The sequence below is a fragment of the Monodelphis domestica genome, chromosome 8 (genome assembly GCF_027887165.1).
Source record: "Monodelphis domestica isolate mMonDom1 chromosome 8, mMonDom1.pri, whole genome shotgun sequence".
Taxonomy (NCBI): Eukaryota; Metazoa; Chordata; class Mammalia; order Didelphimorphia; family Didelphidae; genus Monodelphis; species Monodelphis domestica.
Window position 1 is genome coordinate 249,427,527 of NC_077234.1, and position 18,867 is coordinate 249,446,393.

Here is an 18,867-nt window from a genome sequence, read left to right on the forward strand (position 1 = left end):
AAATATCTGTGAGGAGATTTTAGGAGGTGGGAGGCTAGCTAGAACCCTTAGATGTAGGGAAACCTAATACCTTAATCATCCCCTTCAATTTACCTGGTTTTCAAAATAAATCCCTGTCCTGTCTTGTACAATCCTGTCTAGGAGATTGGACGGTGCCCTGGTCACAGTGAAGCAGGTTCATTGGCCTCCTTCACTGAGAGGTACTGAGGAACCAGAATCAACCTTGGTATCTCAACATCATCAACACCATCTTTTCCAGGACCAAATATTTCAGCTTGTAGCTCAAAGACCCCAGATTTAGGGTATTTGTGAAAATCAAGATAACATTTGCCATTCTTCAGTCTATAGCACTATTCCTCCTTGCCATAGTCTTTTTAAAAATGATTTTATTAGTGTCTTCTGCTTTTTAGATCATGAACTATTTGATACATAAATCTAAAATACATACACACATATCTCCCCTTTGTGTGTTATATCTACGAACCTCTCATATCCATGAAGAAATGGTTAGAGATGCTCTCTCATATCTCCTCATTCAAATCCTGTTTGATTTGTTACTATTAAAATTATCTCCAGAGGCTGATTTTGGGGTAAAAATATGAGTTTATTGATTATATCAGGTTTATTGGTTAGGGCAGCAGCATAATAACCAATAAAATGATACAGGTCTCCATGGCTCTCTCAGGACCAAGGTTGACCTGAGCTGGGTCAGGCAGCTTATAAATAGGTTTCCTCTCCCTTGAGCATCCTAAGACATCATTGGTGATAGCTAATTAAGAGGTTGTCCATCAACCTATCTACTCTTCCCCATTCCCACAGTACCTAGGTGAAGTACACAGGAAAGGTGCCCTTGTCCCCTTCATTTATTAGCCAAATTGTGTTAAAAAAGGAAAATATCCCTTAGGATTCCCAAGGACAAAGAAAATGCAAAAAACTCAGACTAGATGCTTTTTCTGATCCAGATTCCAGACACAGGAATATATAATAATTCTTCCTAATATATAAGAATTTACACAATATGTGAAAAAAATTCTAATAGATCTTCATAATTTTGTTACATTTTTTTATTTTTTGTATGTGATTATTCTTTCCATTTATATTGTTTTAAATATTGTGTGTGTTGCTTTCTTGGCTTATTTATTTCACTCTACATCATACATACATACAAGATTTGTGTAAATCTTCCCATACTTCTTGGTACGGATCATGGGCATCATTTCTCACAATTACATTTGTCTACCACAATTTGTCTGGCCATTTTTATTTATATGAGGAACTTCTATTTATTGGGGGCTTACTTCCTCATTTGTTAATGTAGGTATAGTAGGAGACGGAGTTAATAGTTGCACAAATATATTTTCCTTCTAGTAGGACATGGTCCAGAACTATTCAATTTGGATAACTAATCCAATTAAGTAATTATCTTAGCTTGCATATGTTCCTTATTATTTGATAGATTAAGATTCATAAAAGACTTAAAGGAAATAGAGATGTTACTTACAAGAAATGTTTTTTTTTAAGATATAGAAAATATAAATGAAGAGTTGAGGAAAATTTTGCTATACATCAAGTGAATATAGAAGAGCAGAGGCTGCTTTTTTATGTAACAAAACAAAAACAAACATTCAAAAAATTTAAAGGGGAGGAAATGAAGACTACTGATGAAAGGAATCTAGACAACTAACCAATATCAGTATTAAATGGATATTGTCCAAATGCCTTATAGCATCCCAACTCAGAAAGGAAATATTAACTGAACTAGAATATATGGTAATATGAGTCTCTCAGTTTTGACTAAAAAAAAGAAAAATATAGAAATGAAGACAGAATTTTCTAAATGGAGCTAAAAAAAGAATATATGTATTTTTTAGTACTACACAGATCTTTTACAAAAATTGACCATTCAATATTGAAAACATTTTAAAGGGAATGAAAAGTAAATATATGTTTTATGCATTTATAATTCATTAAAATAGTCATTCAGGAAAGGGTTGGAGAAAGAAATAAGCATTTATAAAGCATCTACCATATTCCAGTCAACAGAAGAAATATACCCAAATGGAAACTTAACAGTGAAATCCTAAGTAATGAGTAAATGGTTAAGGAATAAATCACAAAAATAGTCATATGTAAAGAAAATGATGATGAAACATAACAAAATTTCTGGGAGGCACCAAAAGCAGGCTTCAGGGACAATTAAAATCCCAACAAACATACATTAACAAAACAGAAAAAGAAGATTGAAGAACTGAGTATATTTTATATAATTAAAAAGGCAATATACATAAACCCAAGATAAGCACAAAAGAGGGGATATTAAAATTAAAGAAGTAGATAAATCAAAACCCAGAAAGACTACAGAAATGATAAAAGTCTGATTGATTCTTCATAGCTAATAATGTTGAAAGGTTAATAACCTAATAGCTAATAGCTAGTCTTGTTAAAGGGAGCAGAAAACAAATCAAAAAGTAAATGAAAAGTGACCTTACAACAGAAGCAGAAGAAATAAAGAGAATAATTAGAATCTATTATGCACAATTATATGCAAACAAAACTTAAGAGTACCAAAAAGGAATGTTAAAACAAAACATAAAATCTTAAGAAGACTAGATAAAAAGTCTCAGAAAAAGATATAAAGTATAAAGGAATGACCAAAGGAAAAACTCCTGATCCTGTTGGATTCACAGAATTCTATGAAACTTTTAAAGAACAATTAATATCCATACTTCACAAATTGTTTTATTTAGAGTTTTTTTTAAGAATCCTTACCTTTGTTTTGGAATCAATACTAAGTATTTGTTCCAAGGCAAGAGTGGTAAGGGCTGGGCAATTGGGTCAAATTTGAAATCAGGAACTCTATCTCTAGATCTGGTTCTCATTCCACTGAGCCATCTCAATGCCTCTAGTGGGAGCTTTTAATTTAAGGGTTTTTATTAGTTGTTCTTACACATCCAATTCATTGATTTGTTCTTTTACTTTTGTTGAATAAAGACACATAACTTTTCCTCTATGAAATGTTTTAATTGTGTCACTAAATTTTTGGCATGTCTGGTTTTTTTTTATTTTATTCTTTTAAATTATCTTGCTTCTCTTCATTGCTCTTTAGGATTAAATTAGTTTCCATTCAAGTTAAAATCCTTTGTGCAAATGCCATTTTTAAATGTAATTGTGGTAAATAAATTATTTTTAAAAATATTTCTGCCTTTCTCAATATTTATGAGTTTTTATGCTTTAGTATGTAGTAAATTTTTTTAAAGCTATACAACTTGTAAATATACTTTCTATTCCTATTCAGTTCTAAAGCTTCCTCAGAGGGGAGAGAAGCTTTAAGGTAGGAAGATAGAGACAGGATAGAAGTTTTAGATACCACGAGGGGGATGACGGAGTCAAATTAGAGATATGAGGTGGCAGCAATGAGTCTTTATTAATTTTCCATGAGCCACAGCTAAGCTCTGATCAAAGGACCCTTCCGAAGGCTTTTACCAGTCCAGAGATCCACATTTAATACCACACAGGTCAGAGAGGTGAATAGAGAAAGATTAAAGATGGAGGCCAAGCTCCTGCCAGGATAGCCATCAGCTAGCCTGAAAGAGAGAGAGAGAGAGAGAGCTAGAGGCGGAGCTTGCTGGGTTACATATACCCTTTGATATGCAAATATACACAGTACATAGGGATGATCCTCATTGGTTAATGACAAGGCATAGGTGTGGTTTCTCTTAACCAGGGGAGCACAAAGAAACCTGTTTTCCCGCCTAACCTGGGGGAAGCTGGGGTCAAGGGTCAGAGGCCTTCCCAGCCATGAGCAATACTGAGCATGCTCAAGCCTGAGCATGCTCTCTTTTAAAGCAATCTGCACATACCAACTGTTCCCCTTGCCCATAGCTAGGGGTGGACTGCTACAAGTTCTATCATACCTAAATTTTATAAAATTCTGTTTAGGTACTTGCCTTCTGGCTTTTATATTTTTGTCACATTTGTTTAGTTTTGAAATTAATGCATTGAGGTTTCCAACTATTATAGCTTTTCTGTCTATTCCCACAACTTTTTTCTTCATATTCTTAGATGCTATGATATTCAGCGAGCACATAGTAAGTGCTACTATTACTTCATTGACTATGATGCTTGCAAGCATAATGACGTTTCTTTGCTTATCTCTCTTAACTTTATCTAGTTGGATTGCTGCCTCATATGCAATCTTGATTACTATTACTGTCTTATAAAAATTAGCTGCCGCACAATGAGCGGCTGTACCCCTACTTCTGTGTATCAACTCCTAGACGTTTAGGGATGTCCCTTTCACAACAGGAATAGAATGATTTCTAAGACATCACCATCAATTAGCTTATCTTAAGGACTTTTGCTAAGTAGAAGCAAACCTGGGCTAAGCAAAGGCAGCAAGGATGGGAATTCCTTTGGAAAGTTCTGAGGATTTAAAAGAAAGCCATGGGAGTCATGACAAATTATCACTAAAACAACCAAACAACAAATAGCTAGAAAACTGAAAGCTGCGGTTGAGTTGGCCATGCGATTGAATGATGATGATCTGCAGGTCAGGGAAAAGGGGTGAGTTTGGAATTGGATACAAATGTATGATGCTACTGGGGCAGCAGGAGAATACCAAAGTCCATACAATTAGGAGCCAGAACTTACTGACTGTTAATGGGGTTACAATTATGAGAGCTCAATGAAGTCTGTAATTGGATTTAACATCCTTTCATTAATTTTTATCCAAATAGGATTTCAATTCAAACTTCTCCCTACATGGGGGAAAAAAAAAAAGATGTACTCCCGAAAAGGCAAATGGGGCAATTGTAATCACTGCAATGGACACAGAAGAGTAAGAAAAAAGCACAACAGAAAAAGAATACTGAATATGGCACCACTGAGATGTGTGGGTATAGGTTTTATTTGGCCAGAACTTACATTAGGAAAAATAATCAATAGCTTACTGATTTGACAGGTGTCTTTATAAAGCCCTTTATAAAACCCATAAAAAAATTAAAAAATACATTCACACATAAAACAATATATTATTTGTATTATTACAGAGTTAGAGTAGAGGAGGCAAAGAATGCAGTCCTTGGCTTCATTCATTCTGAACTGAATCTGTCTGGCTAGAAGCCAGAAGAGGAGGGGATGGGGGAGGAAGGAAGGGAGACTATGGAGACTGTTCTTCCTGATTATTAGGAAGGTCACTAATCACTTAGTCGCTTGCAACCCCCCAAAGGAAAGCTAGGATCAATGTCTTCCAGCCTGAATACAAATAAAAATGAGTTGCAAACTCCATCATATTTCAGAGATACACAAGGGAGGAGAAAAGATGTTAATTTAATTTGAAAATGTTATTTTGAAATTTTTCCAGGACTGCTTTGAGGAATGTCCCAGATCCTGTTGGTGCTTTTTCTCTGGGCAGTTTTTTGGTGGTGCTATTTGTAGGTATTTTTCCTCCTGAGGGCTGGTGTCTTTCAGAGATTCTTCTTTCCCTTGCTTGGTGATCTTTGTTATAGATAAAATCAAGCCAATAGACTCCTGGAGGTAGTCGATGGTAAAAAAATGATTCAAAGGACACACAGTCTGAGAAAGAAGATGATGGAGAGAAAGGGGAAGATGAGGAAGAGGAAGGTGAAGAAGGTGGATACTGAGGTAGAGGCCCAGTCATTGTTTTTATATAAAGCAGCCATTTAACACCCTGGAACTGGTGGTTTATACTCTGGTGTTGAATGGCAGGACTCATAGATTGTATTGAAAAAGTAGGAGCCTGGATTGTAGTAGTAGTAGTAGTAGCCTCAGTAAGGACGAGAGCCTCCTGACTCTTCTCTCCCTCAGGTGTGATGACAGTGTCATAGTCTTCTGTAGGGCCCTGAGGACGCTGTTCTGTATAACTAGGACATGGAAGCCAAGAAATGGAGCTTGATTTTGATTGTGGAATTTGGAGAACTAACCTCACACCCATTTCCCCCTCAGAACCAGGCAGAGGTGTAGGTATGGCAACTAATTTCGCTCCATTAGGGTCTTTTCTTCCCTTCACATGGGAACAGCCATATCGGATCCAGGAGGCACAAACTAAGCAGACTGTATAAACTGATGACAAACGGGGGCCAGGCTGAGGATTAGGACGCCCCCTCATCCACCTCAAGAGAATCTGCTTTCGGATGTCTCTGTGGATCCTGCTCTGGGGGATGGAATTGACTATGTTCTTAACAATTTCATTAGGGATAATCATACCATCCACTACGCATGGTTTAAGGTAAAATAAACTCCATGATGGCTCTCTAGGAGACATGACTTTGGTCTGTTTGGGACTTTGTAGAATCTTAACCTGATGTTTGGGTTTCAGTGGAGACATGGCCCAATGTTTAAAGTATGATGATGACCTACTTTGATGACAGAGGCAGAGTGTTGGGGTAGACATGAGCCGGGGGTGTGTAGAGCAAGGTAATTGTGCAATCTGGCGAGTGTTACTCGATGGTCTTATCTGGTGGAGTCTTTTTTGAGAGTGCTTGTCTTGGGGATATAAAGCTTTAATACCTGTCAGATCTCCTAGCAGGACTTTGAAGTCCAAAGGCCCCTTCTTTAAGTACTTCTTTTGCCAGATTTTTTGACCTCCACCTAATAATTGTCCTCCTAACATAGGATAATAGCGGAAATAAGATGGTGGGTGGTGACTTAGCTCTGTTCCCCTGGTGTTGTTGGTTAACTTGTTAATAAGCTTCTTCCTGGGGTAGCAGAGGGGGGAAACATTACATGTTAGAGACTGATTGCTAAACCAAAAGGAGACAACATATAATTCAACAGGATATTAGCTGAACCAGGAAGTGGTCTTACTCTATTCCAGAAACCAACCTGAAAATTCAGATAGAAACATGTTTCATTAATTTATAACCCAAAGAGAGGAAATATGATTCTAGAAAGTCATGAGAAAACATTCAAAGGATACCACCATGATCACCCAGGCCAAAAATAAAAGTCTGTTGAGTTGCAGTTCATATACTTTCTCAAGTCCATTAACCATGCATGTCCTTGCAAAAACTGGGAACTAGAGGAACAGTGGGGAAGGTAAGGGATTTGCTACTTTACCTTTCAATCCTTTGATTTAAGGATTGTAGCCTCCAGGTTTTCTCAGCAACACAGGGTCCTGAAAAAGATCAACATGATGTGAGCTGGAAAGAGTCCATTGATCTCTACAGAGGCTGTGTGTGTAAGATCAAAGGCATAAAGAAATGCATCCAACTTGTATAGGGAGGACAAATTTGGGGGAAAAGGCAGAAATGGAATAGGAGGCATCTGAAGGGACTGTGATAGCAAACTTACTATACCAAGTCGGTTATTGTAAGTCATTGTGTTCTTAGAAAACCACCAACATCAAGTGCCTTCTGGATGTCTCCACTTGATACCCCATAGTTGTTAAACTCAAAAAGTCCACAACAAAACTCACTTCCTCCAAATGGAAGAAAGTCTGCATGTACTTAAGGTTCATTTTGAATCAAACTAGTATGGCAGTTTTTGGAGTTTGGAGTTTGGAGATGGAATGAAATGAGACTTTCATAGAACATTTTTTTTAAACCCTTACCTTCTGTCTTGGTGTCAAAATCCTGTATTGCCTCCAAGGCAGAAGAGTGATAAGGGCTAGGCAATAGGGGTTAGGTGACTTGCCCAGGGTCACACAGCTGGGAAGTGTCTGAGGCCAGATTTGAACCTAGGACCTCCTGTCTCTAGGCCTGACTCTCAATTCACTGAGCCACCCAGCTGCCTCTTCATAGAACATCTTTAAAGTTAACAAAATGACATTTATTGAGCTGTAGGCTAGAGTAGAATAATAAAGAAAATAAAGCAATTTAGTGAAGATACACTGCTGATTCTACTAAGCATAGTTTATCTCTACCACTGTTGCTCATACTTGTCTTCTGACTGGAAGCCTAAGGGAAGAAGGTGATTCCTTGTATCCTCACATTTGGTACCTAGACCACCCATGAAACCACACAAAAATGTCTGAACTTTTAGCTTCTGCTGTGGGATGGGCCAGTCTCCCACAGGGATAGGGTCTTGGAGGCGGGATAGTGTCAGCAGAATGATGCATGGGACATAGCTTTTGCATTCAACATGCAGCACAGGTTTCACAGGATAAACTGCTCCACCTTAGCTGTGGCCTGGTTTTATTTTATACCCTCATGATCACACATCTACTTGGCACACAGTTTCATTCTCAACATACATGTTTCCATAAAACCTAACAACAGACAGGAAGCCTAGGGAGATAGTCAATGAAACATTGTTGCTAAGTGCAAGATCAGTGGGTAGAATCAACATGACCCAGATATAGGTTAGGGAATTCAGAGCACATATTTGCTAGAAGTTTTTATGCCTATAAAAGAGGGTCTTATCTAAGTGGGTATATAAGAATCCTTATGTTTAATTTTGTAAGTGGGATCTCCTGGTAATATCCTAGGGGGACAGAGTGGGACATCTGTATTAGCTCCTAGGTTGAGGAGAAAACATTGCAAGCAGTCAGAAAGAAACATTCAAATATCATGGAGCCACATTTAGGATAATAGGATTTAGCAACTTCTATGATAAAGATTTGGAGGACTCAGAATAGGATATTCCAGAGAATGAAGGAGCTAAAATTACAACCAAGAATTTCCTACCTAGCAAAACTGAATATAATCCATCAGGGGTGAAAATTAATATTGAATAAAACAAAGAATTTCAAAGCATGCCTAATGAAAAGCCTGTAGCCAAAAAGAAAATTTGGCTTTCAATTTGGCTATTCAAAAGAATAACCAGGAAAGAAAAACTATAAGGGATTCAATAAAATTAAACTTTTTATATTCTAAATGGGAAGATGATACTTGTAACTCCTAAGAACTTTATCATTATTAGGGCAGCTAATATACATAGAGAGTAGGCAAAGATATGAATTGACTATGATGTAAAATATCCAAAAACACAAAATTAAGGGGTGAGAAAGAGAGATGCATTGGGAGAAGGTGAAAGGAGAGGTACAGTGGGATAAATTATCTCACATAAAATAGGCACAAAAGAGCTTTTACGGTGGAGGGGAATATGGGGGCAAGGTGAGTTGCATGCAACACTTGAACCTTATTCTCATCAGAATTGACTCAAAGAGGTAATAACATTTGATTAGGCATAGAAAGCTATCATATATATATATATATATATATATATATATATATATATATTTGTACAGGGAAGTAAGAAGGAAAAAGGATAAGAGAAGGAAGTGGGGAGTAGAAGAAGGGAAGGTGGTGTCAGGGAGGTAGTGATCAGAAACAAAACATGAAAGAAAGAGTGAAAGGAGAGAAAGAATGGGTAAAAATTTGATGGAGGGGGATATTTATGTTAGTAATCATAACTGTAAATGTGAATGGGATAAAATCACCTATAAAAAAATAAGATAACAAAGTGGATTAAAACCAGAATCCTACAATATACTATTTAGGAGATGCACTGGAAGCAGAGAAACACACACAGAGTTAAAATAAAGGAATGAAACAGAATCTATTATGCTTCAGCAGAAGTTAAAAAACATCAGGGGTAACAATCATCATTTCAGACAAAACAAAAGCAAAAATAGACTTTAAAAAGAGATGAAGAAGGAAAATGCATCTTGATAAAATATACCATAGATAATGAAGTAATAATACCAAAAGAGATATGCACCAAAAGGTATAGCATCAAAATTCTTTCAGGAAAATTTAAATGAGTTGTAGGAGGAAATAGACAATATTCAGGGCCTCAACTTTTCCCTCTCAGAAGTAGACACATTGAATAAAAAAAAAATGAAGCCTTTAAGGGAATAAATCAGATTTTAGAAAGTTTAAATATGATAGGTACCTGGAGAAAGTTGAATGGGAATAGGAAGGAATATAACTCTTTTTCAGCACTGCTTGGGACCTACATAAAAATTGATGATGTATTATTAGGGCACAGAATTCTCAAAACTAAAGATAGAAAAGTTAATATACTAAATGCACTTTTCAGATTATAATGCAATAAAATAAACATATAAATCATCAACATTTATATTTACCACCAACAAAATCAAACAGCAAGACACAGAAAAAGAAATTCTATTTAAAGTAATCATAAACAATATAAAATACCTGGGGACCTGGGGCCATCCCTATTAAAACAATCCAACAACTATATGAACAGAATTATAAAACACTTTTCACACAGTCAAATGAAAACTATTAAAAAAACATTAATTGCTCAGGGGTAGGCAGAGCCAATATAAAAAATAACAATGCTAGTTAATTAATTTTCTTATTCAGTGGCATATCAATCAAATGACCCAAAAATATTTCCAAGAGCTATAAAATATAATAAAATACATCTGGAAGATCATAGGGTCAAAAACATCAAAGGAATTAATTTAAAAAATTTTAAAGACGACTACTTAAATGTACCAAATCACAAACTGCATTATAAAATGGAAATCATCAAAACAATCTGGTACTGGCTAAAAAATATAGTGGATCAATGGAATAGGTTAAATATTCAAAAACACAGATTAAATGTCCATAGTAAACTAGTATTTGACAAACCCAAAGATCTAGGCCTTGGGGGAAGAACTCTCTATATGAAAATATACTTAAATAAAGTCTAAATGAACACTTAGAAATAAACAATGATACCATAAACAAACTAGGAGAAGATGGAATAGTTACCTGTCAGGCCTATGGAAATAGGGGGAATTCATGACTAAAAAAGAGAGAACATCATGAGGAAAAAAATTGATAATTTTGATTACATTAAATTTTAAAAAGGGTTTGTACTAACAGATTAAACGGGGGGAAAAAGCTTGGGAAATAAATTATAACAGTATCCCTGACAAAGGCCCCATTTCTCAAATATGTAGAGAGTTAAGTCAAATTTATAAGAGCACAAAGCATTCCCCAATGGATAAATGGTCAAATGATATGAATAGGCAATTCCTGAAAGAAAAAAATTAAAACTTTTGATAGTCAAATGAAAAAATACTTTGAATCATAGCAAAATTCAAAATAAAATAACTCTGAGATGCTATCTCATGCCTATCAAGATTGGCTAATATAAATAAAAAGGAAAAAGATGGAGGGGATATGGGAAAAATGGAACACTAATACATGGTTGATAGAAGAACTGATATAACCATTCTGGAGAGTACTATGGAACCATGTCCAAAGGGCCATAAAACTATGTGTACCCTTTGGCCCAACGATACCACTACTGGGTCTGTATCCCAAAGAGATTAGAGATGGGGGAGAGGACCTACTTACATATACAAAAATATTTTTAGCAGCTCTTTTTTGTTGGGGAAATAAATTGGACACAGCAGAATGTCTATCAATTAGGGAATGGCTAAATAAGTCATGACATGTGGTTGTAATGGAATACTGTTGCACCATAAGAAATGACAAACTAGATGAGTTCAGATCATAATGTAATAAAAATTTATATTTAGTAAAAGACCATGAAAACAGATTTAAAACTAATTGAACACTAAATAATATTAAACAATGAGTAGGTCCAAGAATAAGTCATAGAAACAATCAGAAATTTCCAAAAAAAAGAATGACAAGGGGAAGAATCGGAATTGCAAAATGTCAGATAACAATCATCAAAAATTATTTCTATGTGTAAGTTATTGAAAAAAATAAGAAAAGTTAAAAAAATGAGCAGGACACTTTCAGAAAAACTTGGAAGGACTACCATGAACTGATACAAAGTAAAATGAGCAAAACCAGAAGTGCACAATGATATGATTATAATTCGTAAATGACTTGGCTATTCTCAGCAATATCCAAGACAACTTGGAAGAACTTAATGGAAAATGTTGTCCACCCCCAGAAACAGAATTGGAGTCTGAATGCAGCTTGAAGCAGAGTTTTTTTTTAATTTCATTTTATTTTATGGACTTTGGGGTTGGGGGGGTCTGTTTTTTTCACAACACAATATGAAAATATGTTTCATATGACTACTCATGTAGCATATCAAATTGCTGGCCATCTTGGAGGGGGGGGTAGAATGGGAGAAAATTTGGAACTCAAAAAAATTTTAAATAAATATTATAAAACGTTTTTACATGTAACTTGAAAAAAATCATTTTAAAAACAGATGAGAGAAGAAGCTTTTGAGGCTGAAAACCTGAGTTCTCACCATCAGGCAGTTTCCTCCATCTTCTTCGCTTCAATCTCCTAGAGTTGTTTTCTTCAGGAAACAATACCTATTAAAATAAAGGTACAAAGTGTCCAGAGGCCACTTTTAAAGACTCTCATATCTGGGTTCAGTTCCCTGGATATAATTTTTTTAAACCCTTCTGTTTGTCTTAGAATTGATGCTATCAGTTCCACGGCAGAAGAGAGAGGTAAGGGCTAGACAATTGGGGTAACGTGATTTGCCCAGGGTAACAGAGTAAGGGACTGTCTGAGGCCACATTTGAACTCAAAACCTCCCATATCTAGACTGGTTCTCTATCCACTGAACCACCTGGCTGCCCCCGGAGAGCAATTTTTAACAGTCCCTTTGATTTATGTCAGTGAGATCTTTTTTATCTCAATGTTTCTTTCTATGTATTCTATTTAGCTAAAACCCACAATTAGCTGAATCTTGTAAAAATATCCTAGAACTAAGTATTAAATTTAGAAACACAGGGCCTGAACTTCAATGCCTGTTTTCAATCCTGTGTAACCGTGAGGGACAAGTCATTTAAACCCTTCTGGAACAATTTCATCTGTAACAATGAAGAAGTTGAGCACAAAAGCTTCCTCCTTTTCTTTCTCTAAACTATGCTCTGATGATATTGTCACAATTCGCACATGCTCCATTTCCTTATTTACACAAAATAAATGGTTTACATTAGATTTTCTCTAATATTCCATGTTCCTGTGGACTACTAATTACAGTAGAATAACTTTTTCCTTTATTTTGTTTTCTTTCATCGGTCCTCATTCAGAGCAAGAAGAAATAAGGAAATACAATAAATATAATATAAATATAAATATAAAATAATATAAAATTAAATAAATAAAATAAATAAGGAAATAAAAGCTAAAACATTTTGAAAGAAATATGTAGATTAAAAAGAAAATAGAAAACAGAATTGTCATCCTGTTTTTACTAAAATGTTTGAACTGCGATGGATAGATGGATGGCTATGAGAGAACGTAAGACCAAGTGACCTAGAGAAAGTAAGAGTCTATTTCTAGCTCCTTCTAGCTGAGACTCTTGAGTGTTCTTAGATGCTCCCAAATGTGGATGGACGACCTTAAGTTATTCATTAAACTTGCTGGACTCTCAAAAGAATTCATCGATCAAAGCATTTATTGAATCCTTCATATATATGTGCCAGCACTGTGATAAATACTAAGAATACAAAGAAAAGTAAAAATAATCCCTAGCCCTAATGAGTTCAGTGTTCTAATGAGGTGCACCATATAACTCAGTACAGATCTACATGAATAATCGCAGACAAGGCAACAGAATGACGAAGACTGAAAAAGCTCTCCGGCAGAAGATCCAAACTGAGCTGAGACTTGAAGAAAGTTGAGGAAACTAAAACAGAAATGAGGAGAGAGCATTCTAGCCAGGGTGCAGGAGATGATGCATATCCTGCTGGGACGCTGAGGGCAGAACTGGATGGTATTGGGTAGAATAGAGGACATCGATTTTAGGTCTATGGTTCCTAATGGTACGGGGTATTCTGGTCCAGGAGTTCTTATGGTCTATGAACTTAAACTTATTTTCTTCAATAGCACTTTCAATATTCTATAACTGATTCCCTTTGCCTTCCTATCTACTTTATTTTATGAGTTCAAAAATGTTATTCTGAGAAAGAACCCATAATCTTCGGAATACCAAAGGGGTCCAGGACCCCCAAAATATTATGAACTCCCACTCTAGCTAATTTGAAATAAACTAACATCTCTCACATATGGCCCCTTCTGTCCTGTGAAACTGACACTAGCCTAGCACAGATCAACACTCATCACACCTTAGTCTAAACTATTATAAAAAATTGCCTTCTGCTTGGTATCCCTGTCTCATGTCTCTCTTAATTCCAACTATTTCAACTCAACCTCCATTGCTGAATCAATTGCCAAGCTTTGTTTATTTTATTTCAATATCTTATTAAAATCCATTATATTTTCTAGAATCACATTGACATCCTAGTCCAGAGCATCATCCTAGTCCATATTTTAAATACCTCTCTCATTTGTACTATGCAGCAGAATTCCTAATTGGATTCCCGGTTTACAATGAGTCTTCCCTCTTCGATCTATTTTCCATAAAGCTACAAAAGAATTTTCCTAACACTCCACTGACAATGTTATTCCTCTCAAGAACCTTCAATGAGTCATAATCCATATTCTAAATTTTTCATTTGAAGCTCTTCAAGTTTACCATTTTGGTTTTTGATCTTGTGTGTCTTTTCTTAATGTTGCAAGAAGACATTCAGGAATAGTAGTAGATTATAGTTCAGAAAATTACTATGGAATAAAAAAAATGCATGAAACCTCATGTAATTTTCTTTATTTTTTTTACTGGATATATAACCAGTGCATCCACACATTTTTTTAGGAAACTCCCAGTGAAAGAGATCCCATGCAGATTGATACTAAATTTTGGTTTGCTAATGGGTCACCAAATGCCCTACCATCTCATTGATGAGACTTGAACCCAGGTCTTCCTGAGTCAGAAGCTGGCTCCCTAATGCTATGGTTGCCTTTAAAAAAATAAAGAAAAGCACAAGATTTAATGATCTATAAACTCCAGCCCCCCTTAAATGATTTTGCCCTCTTTTTGCTTGATTACTTTCTGCGCTCTTCTATTATTTTGCATATACCCAAGAGAATTTGAAGCAAATGAGGAAAACAAAGCCTATCCTATTGAGACAACAAGGACTCTCACCTGAGCAGATTATGTTTCAGGATGTAAAGAAAACTAGACACACACAGGTCTTCCTCAGACACCTGTACTAACTGGACTTAGATTCTGTGATGCCGTCTTATTCACAGGACCTAAGATCATCCTGACATCATAGAGCTGCCCATTGTCAACTGGCAGTCAGAGTTGCATCCCTCATCTCTGGAGTACCAAGTTATTGGGAGCTGACATTACACTGGCCAACAGGCCAGTATAAACTGGGTTTTTGTTTTTTTTTTTGTTTGTTTGTTTTTGGTGGGGTGGGGAGGAAAGAAGGCAATGCTGCAAGCTACTGAGTGTTCCAAGCTCTGTATATATTAACTTGACTTTTGTTCATATTAAGGTAAATAGGGAAAAAGTAATATCATTACATAAGAAATTGAATCCATTTGCTTGTCTTTGTACCACCTACACACACATAAAACACACACACACTGTGTATGTAGCATCTCGCTGAGATATTGGATAGCCAGGAAGATTGATTTTCCAGCATTCAAATTTGGCCTCAGATACTAATTAGCCATGGTACCCTGGGCAAGTCACTTAACCCTATTTGCTTCAGTTCCTCATCTGTAAAATGATACAGAAGGAAATGGCAAATAACTCTAGCATCTTTTCCAAGAAAACTCCAAATGGCATCACAAAAAGTCAGATTTCCCTCAAATAACAAACAAAAAGAAATATATATGTACAAATATATATTTTGTGTGTGTGCAAGTGTCTAAAATAAATTATAATGCTTTCATATAACACATACAAAAATATTGCCTCTAATAAAAAGATAACTGTCATTAAAACATATCTACAGATCTCAATCTAGATTTGTGCATAGCTCTATCTAGAGATATAGATACAGCATTTTCTACTAATCATACTCTCCTCTCAGTGATGCTATTTTGCTGCTTTCCCCAAAGTGTTCCTCTACCTCATTCACAGCTGACTTCATCTCTTGGGAAAGCCTTAATGCCACTGTCCCCTCCCACTGGTTTTGTCTTTACTTCCTTATCCTCTTTTTCTATACTTCCATCTCTTGACATCTTAGTCATTCCTTTGCTTTCAATGGTCACCTTTAGGCAGTTGAGATCCAAATTTATATCTCCATTCCTAATCTCTTCTAAATTTCATACTCATTCTTCTAATTGTCTTTATAATTATATAATAATATAATTGTTCTTTATAAGAGAGGTCAATAAAATAATCACCAGCATGAAAAGACATCTACAGAAGTAGATATCTAAATCTAGGAAGATAGAGATAAATAGAGAGATGTACAAACACATATATGAAATTTTAGACTGACGTACTTGATACTATTGCAATTGTGCCTTATCTCCTTGCCAGTTTGTGAAGTTAAATCTCAGTTTTCCCATTTCTAAAATGGAAAGGGTGCTCGCCCCACATACTCTGACTACTTCACATGAAGTAATCAGTGTACAAAAGTACTTGCACTATAGAAATGTAATGACATATAACCATTATTAAGTGAAGTGTAAATTGACTGCCTGGACAAAAATTCTTGTCTCCATACTTGTATTGAAAAGACTTAATTTATTGATTTCTGAAAATTCAGCCATCAGGTGCAGAGAAGTCAAGAATTTCTAAGGAACACAGGAAGGTAAATCCCTTCGTTAACTCTGTGGTTGAAGCATTCTACTTTCAGTCATCCATATTTATTGATATTGATGAGTCATTGAAATCATGAGTTCCATAGGATCATGGAATTTAAGACTAAAAGAAATATTAGAGAACAGTTGCTTCCTAAGAGTTAAATGATTTGGATAGCAATCATCCAATATATTCACTGTTTCAAATAGTTTTTATGTAAGACCTTCCTCCTAGTAAGAAATCCAATGTGATGTTACCTAAAGTTCATCCCTGAAAATAAAAACTTAGCTCATGGGCTTAGAAGGGCTTAGTAGAAACAAAGACTACACAACTCAGGAAAACTAAAAATACCCCGATTCTGTTGCAGATAGCTAAATCTAGGCTCTCGAAGATGTTTAACAAACTTTCTGGTTTTTAAATGCCATGTACTTAGCAAGTGAATGTATTTTTCTCCTAGAAATCTGATATGGAACTGAAATATGATGATGGCTAAAACTATGTTTTTTTAATTTTTTATACCAATCCATAGGGTGGTATTGTATTTTGGGCTATATCATTCCCCACCCCTCCACCCAGTATGGCAACTCCTTTAATATATCTTCATGTTGTGTTTAGTAGAATAAGATCCTTGAAGGCATGAAATGTTTCAATTTTGTTTCTTTGAGTCCCCAGTGCCTACACATGAACCTTGCTTCATAAACAATTAATATTTATTTTTTAACTTAAAATTAGCTTAAATGACTTTCAGAGATATCATGAAATATCATCAAACTAGGAACCAAATTCAGTGATCTTGGTCTTTTAAGTCTCCTTAGAATATACTCTCACACGGAATCTTCTTGTTTCCCAATCTGTCCACTACAAATGATCTCTTGGCCAGATTTATGGAAGAGCCAGAAGGAAGACACTCTCTATCTCTAAGGAAAAAAAGAATCTCAAGGTTTCTTCTGGACTGATTCTGAAGACCAGCTGGTCTTTTCAACCATTGCTTTCCAAAATCAAACGCTTTCTCCATTACCCTCCCTGCCCAGTCCTGAATCTGAAATATCCCTTACCAGTAGGAGTTTCAAGAAGAGCAAGAAGCATGTTACTTCAATAATCCCCAATAGCAGTAACTTCTGCAAATCCAAAAGGAAATGACTGTCATGGATGCAAGTCTCCCTCATAGGGGAAAGCTAAGGGGACCAGTGAGTTTCTAATTGAAGCAAAGCAACTGGAGAAAATAAGTATCAGAAAGAGGAGACTTTCCTGAAAGGACTGTGGCCTGAGGATGAGGAAAAAATAGATGTGTTTCTTTAAACACCTACACCAGGACTGAGCACTGTGGTTCTCTGTTCCAGACAAATGACCTAAGGTCACCCTGACATCACAGACCAGCAAGTAGTCCATTGTTCACAGTCAGTGTTGCACTGGTCCCCTCTCCAGCTGAGTGACTTACTTTGAAGTGACCATATTTCCTTTCTGTAAAATTTATTAAAATCTCTCCACATAATTTTTTGTCACCACCTGAATACTTCTGTTTTCTTGACACCATCATCATCAACACCCTCCACCAACCTACTGAAATTGTCCCTTCAAAGTTCAAGGATGACAATGTTCCTTGAACTTTCTGCATCTTTGGAGAGTAAACCAAGTCTATTGAATATGCTTTGCTCTCTTGAGTCTTGTCCTAAATTGCTCTATTAGAGAATGCTTAATTTGCATGCCCTACCCTGGGTCTGATCTTGGTCCCCTTATTCTCTTATTCCAGATTCTCTTCTTTGGCAATTTATTCATTCCTGTGCCTCCAATGATCCCTTTAGGGAAATGACTTCCAAATTCATATTTCCATTTCTAATATCTCTTCTAAATTCAATACTCGTGTTACCAACTGCTTATAATTTTATGTCCTCAAAATTACCTGCACTTCTTCCCAAGAGTTGATAAGAGACGTGAATACAAAGCCAGTAAAATGACACCAGAGCAGAAAGCCAGAAAGATGGAAGCAAGATGGCACTTTGGTATAAAAGATCTTGTTCAAATGTTGGCTTAAATGATTGCTGAACTATTTGATTTCCCCACATTTTAACAGCCATTGCAATATCTTTGGTCATTGAAGTATCCTTTGAACTATAATGTTTGCACATTTCCTTCGAGTGATGTCCATTCTTTAAAACTACAAAATTAAAAACAAAAAAGGGAACAATGAAGCATATGCGTACATAAGTAAAATCTAGCCCTCAAATGGGACAGAACTAAGAAAGCCAATTGATATGCTTTAACTCAACAAGATCAGACTTCTGCCTTGTCATAATGTCAGTAGAAATACACACACATGACCACTGCTCTTATGAA

At 35.9% G+C, this 18,867-nt stretch overlaps 1 protein-coding gene across 6 annotated transcripts; it reads right to left on the bottom strand.

Moving 5' to 3' along the window:
* Positions 1-5,309: 5,309 nt before the first annotated feature.
* On the bottom strand, positions 5,310-17,949 carry CSNKA2IP (casein kinase 2 subunit alpha' interacting protein). Of its 6 annotated transcripts, none has more exons than XM_056807105.1 (6): positions 17,589-17,949; positions 12,163-12,229; positions 10,692-10,725; positions 9,856-9,915; positions 7,078-7,135; positions 5,310-6,716 (listed from the first exon to the last, which is right to left on the bottom strand). In XM_056807105.1, exons 1-5 carry the CDS (start codon positions 17,697-17,699, stop codon positions 7,120-7,122), a joined length of 288 nt encoding a protein of 95 aa, XP_056663083.1. In that variant the 5' UTR covers positions 17,700-17,949; the 3' UTR covers positions 5,310-6,716; positions 7,078-7,119. The 6 variants fall into 6 exon arrangements, with proteins under 6 accessions (XP_056663083.1, XP_007500820.3, XP_007500822.1 ...); XM_007500758.3 differs by having other exon boundaries at positions 17,589-17,865; XM_007500760.2 differs by lacking the exon at positions 17,589-17,949 and adding an exon at positions 14,914-15,019.
* Between the last annotated feature and the right edge of the window lie 918 nt (positions 17,950-18,867).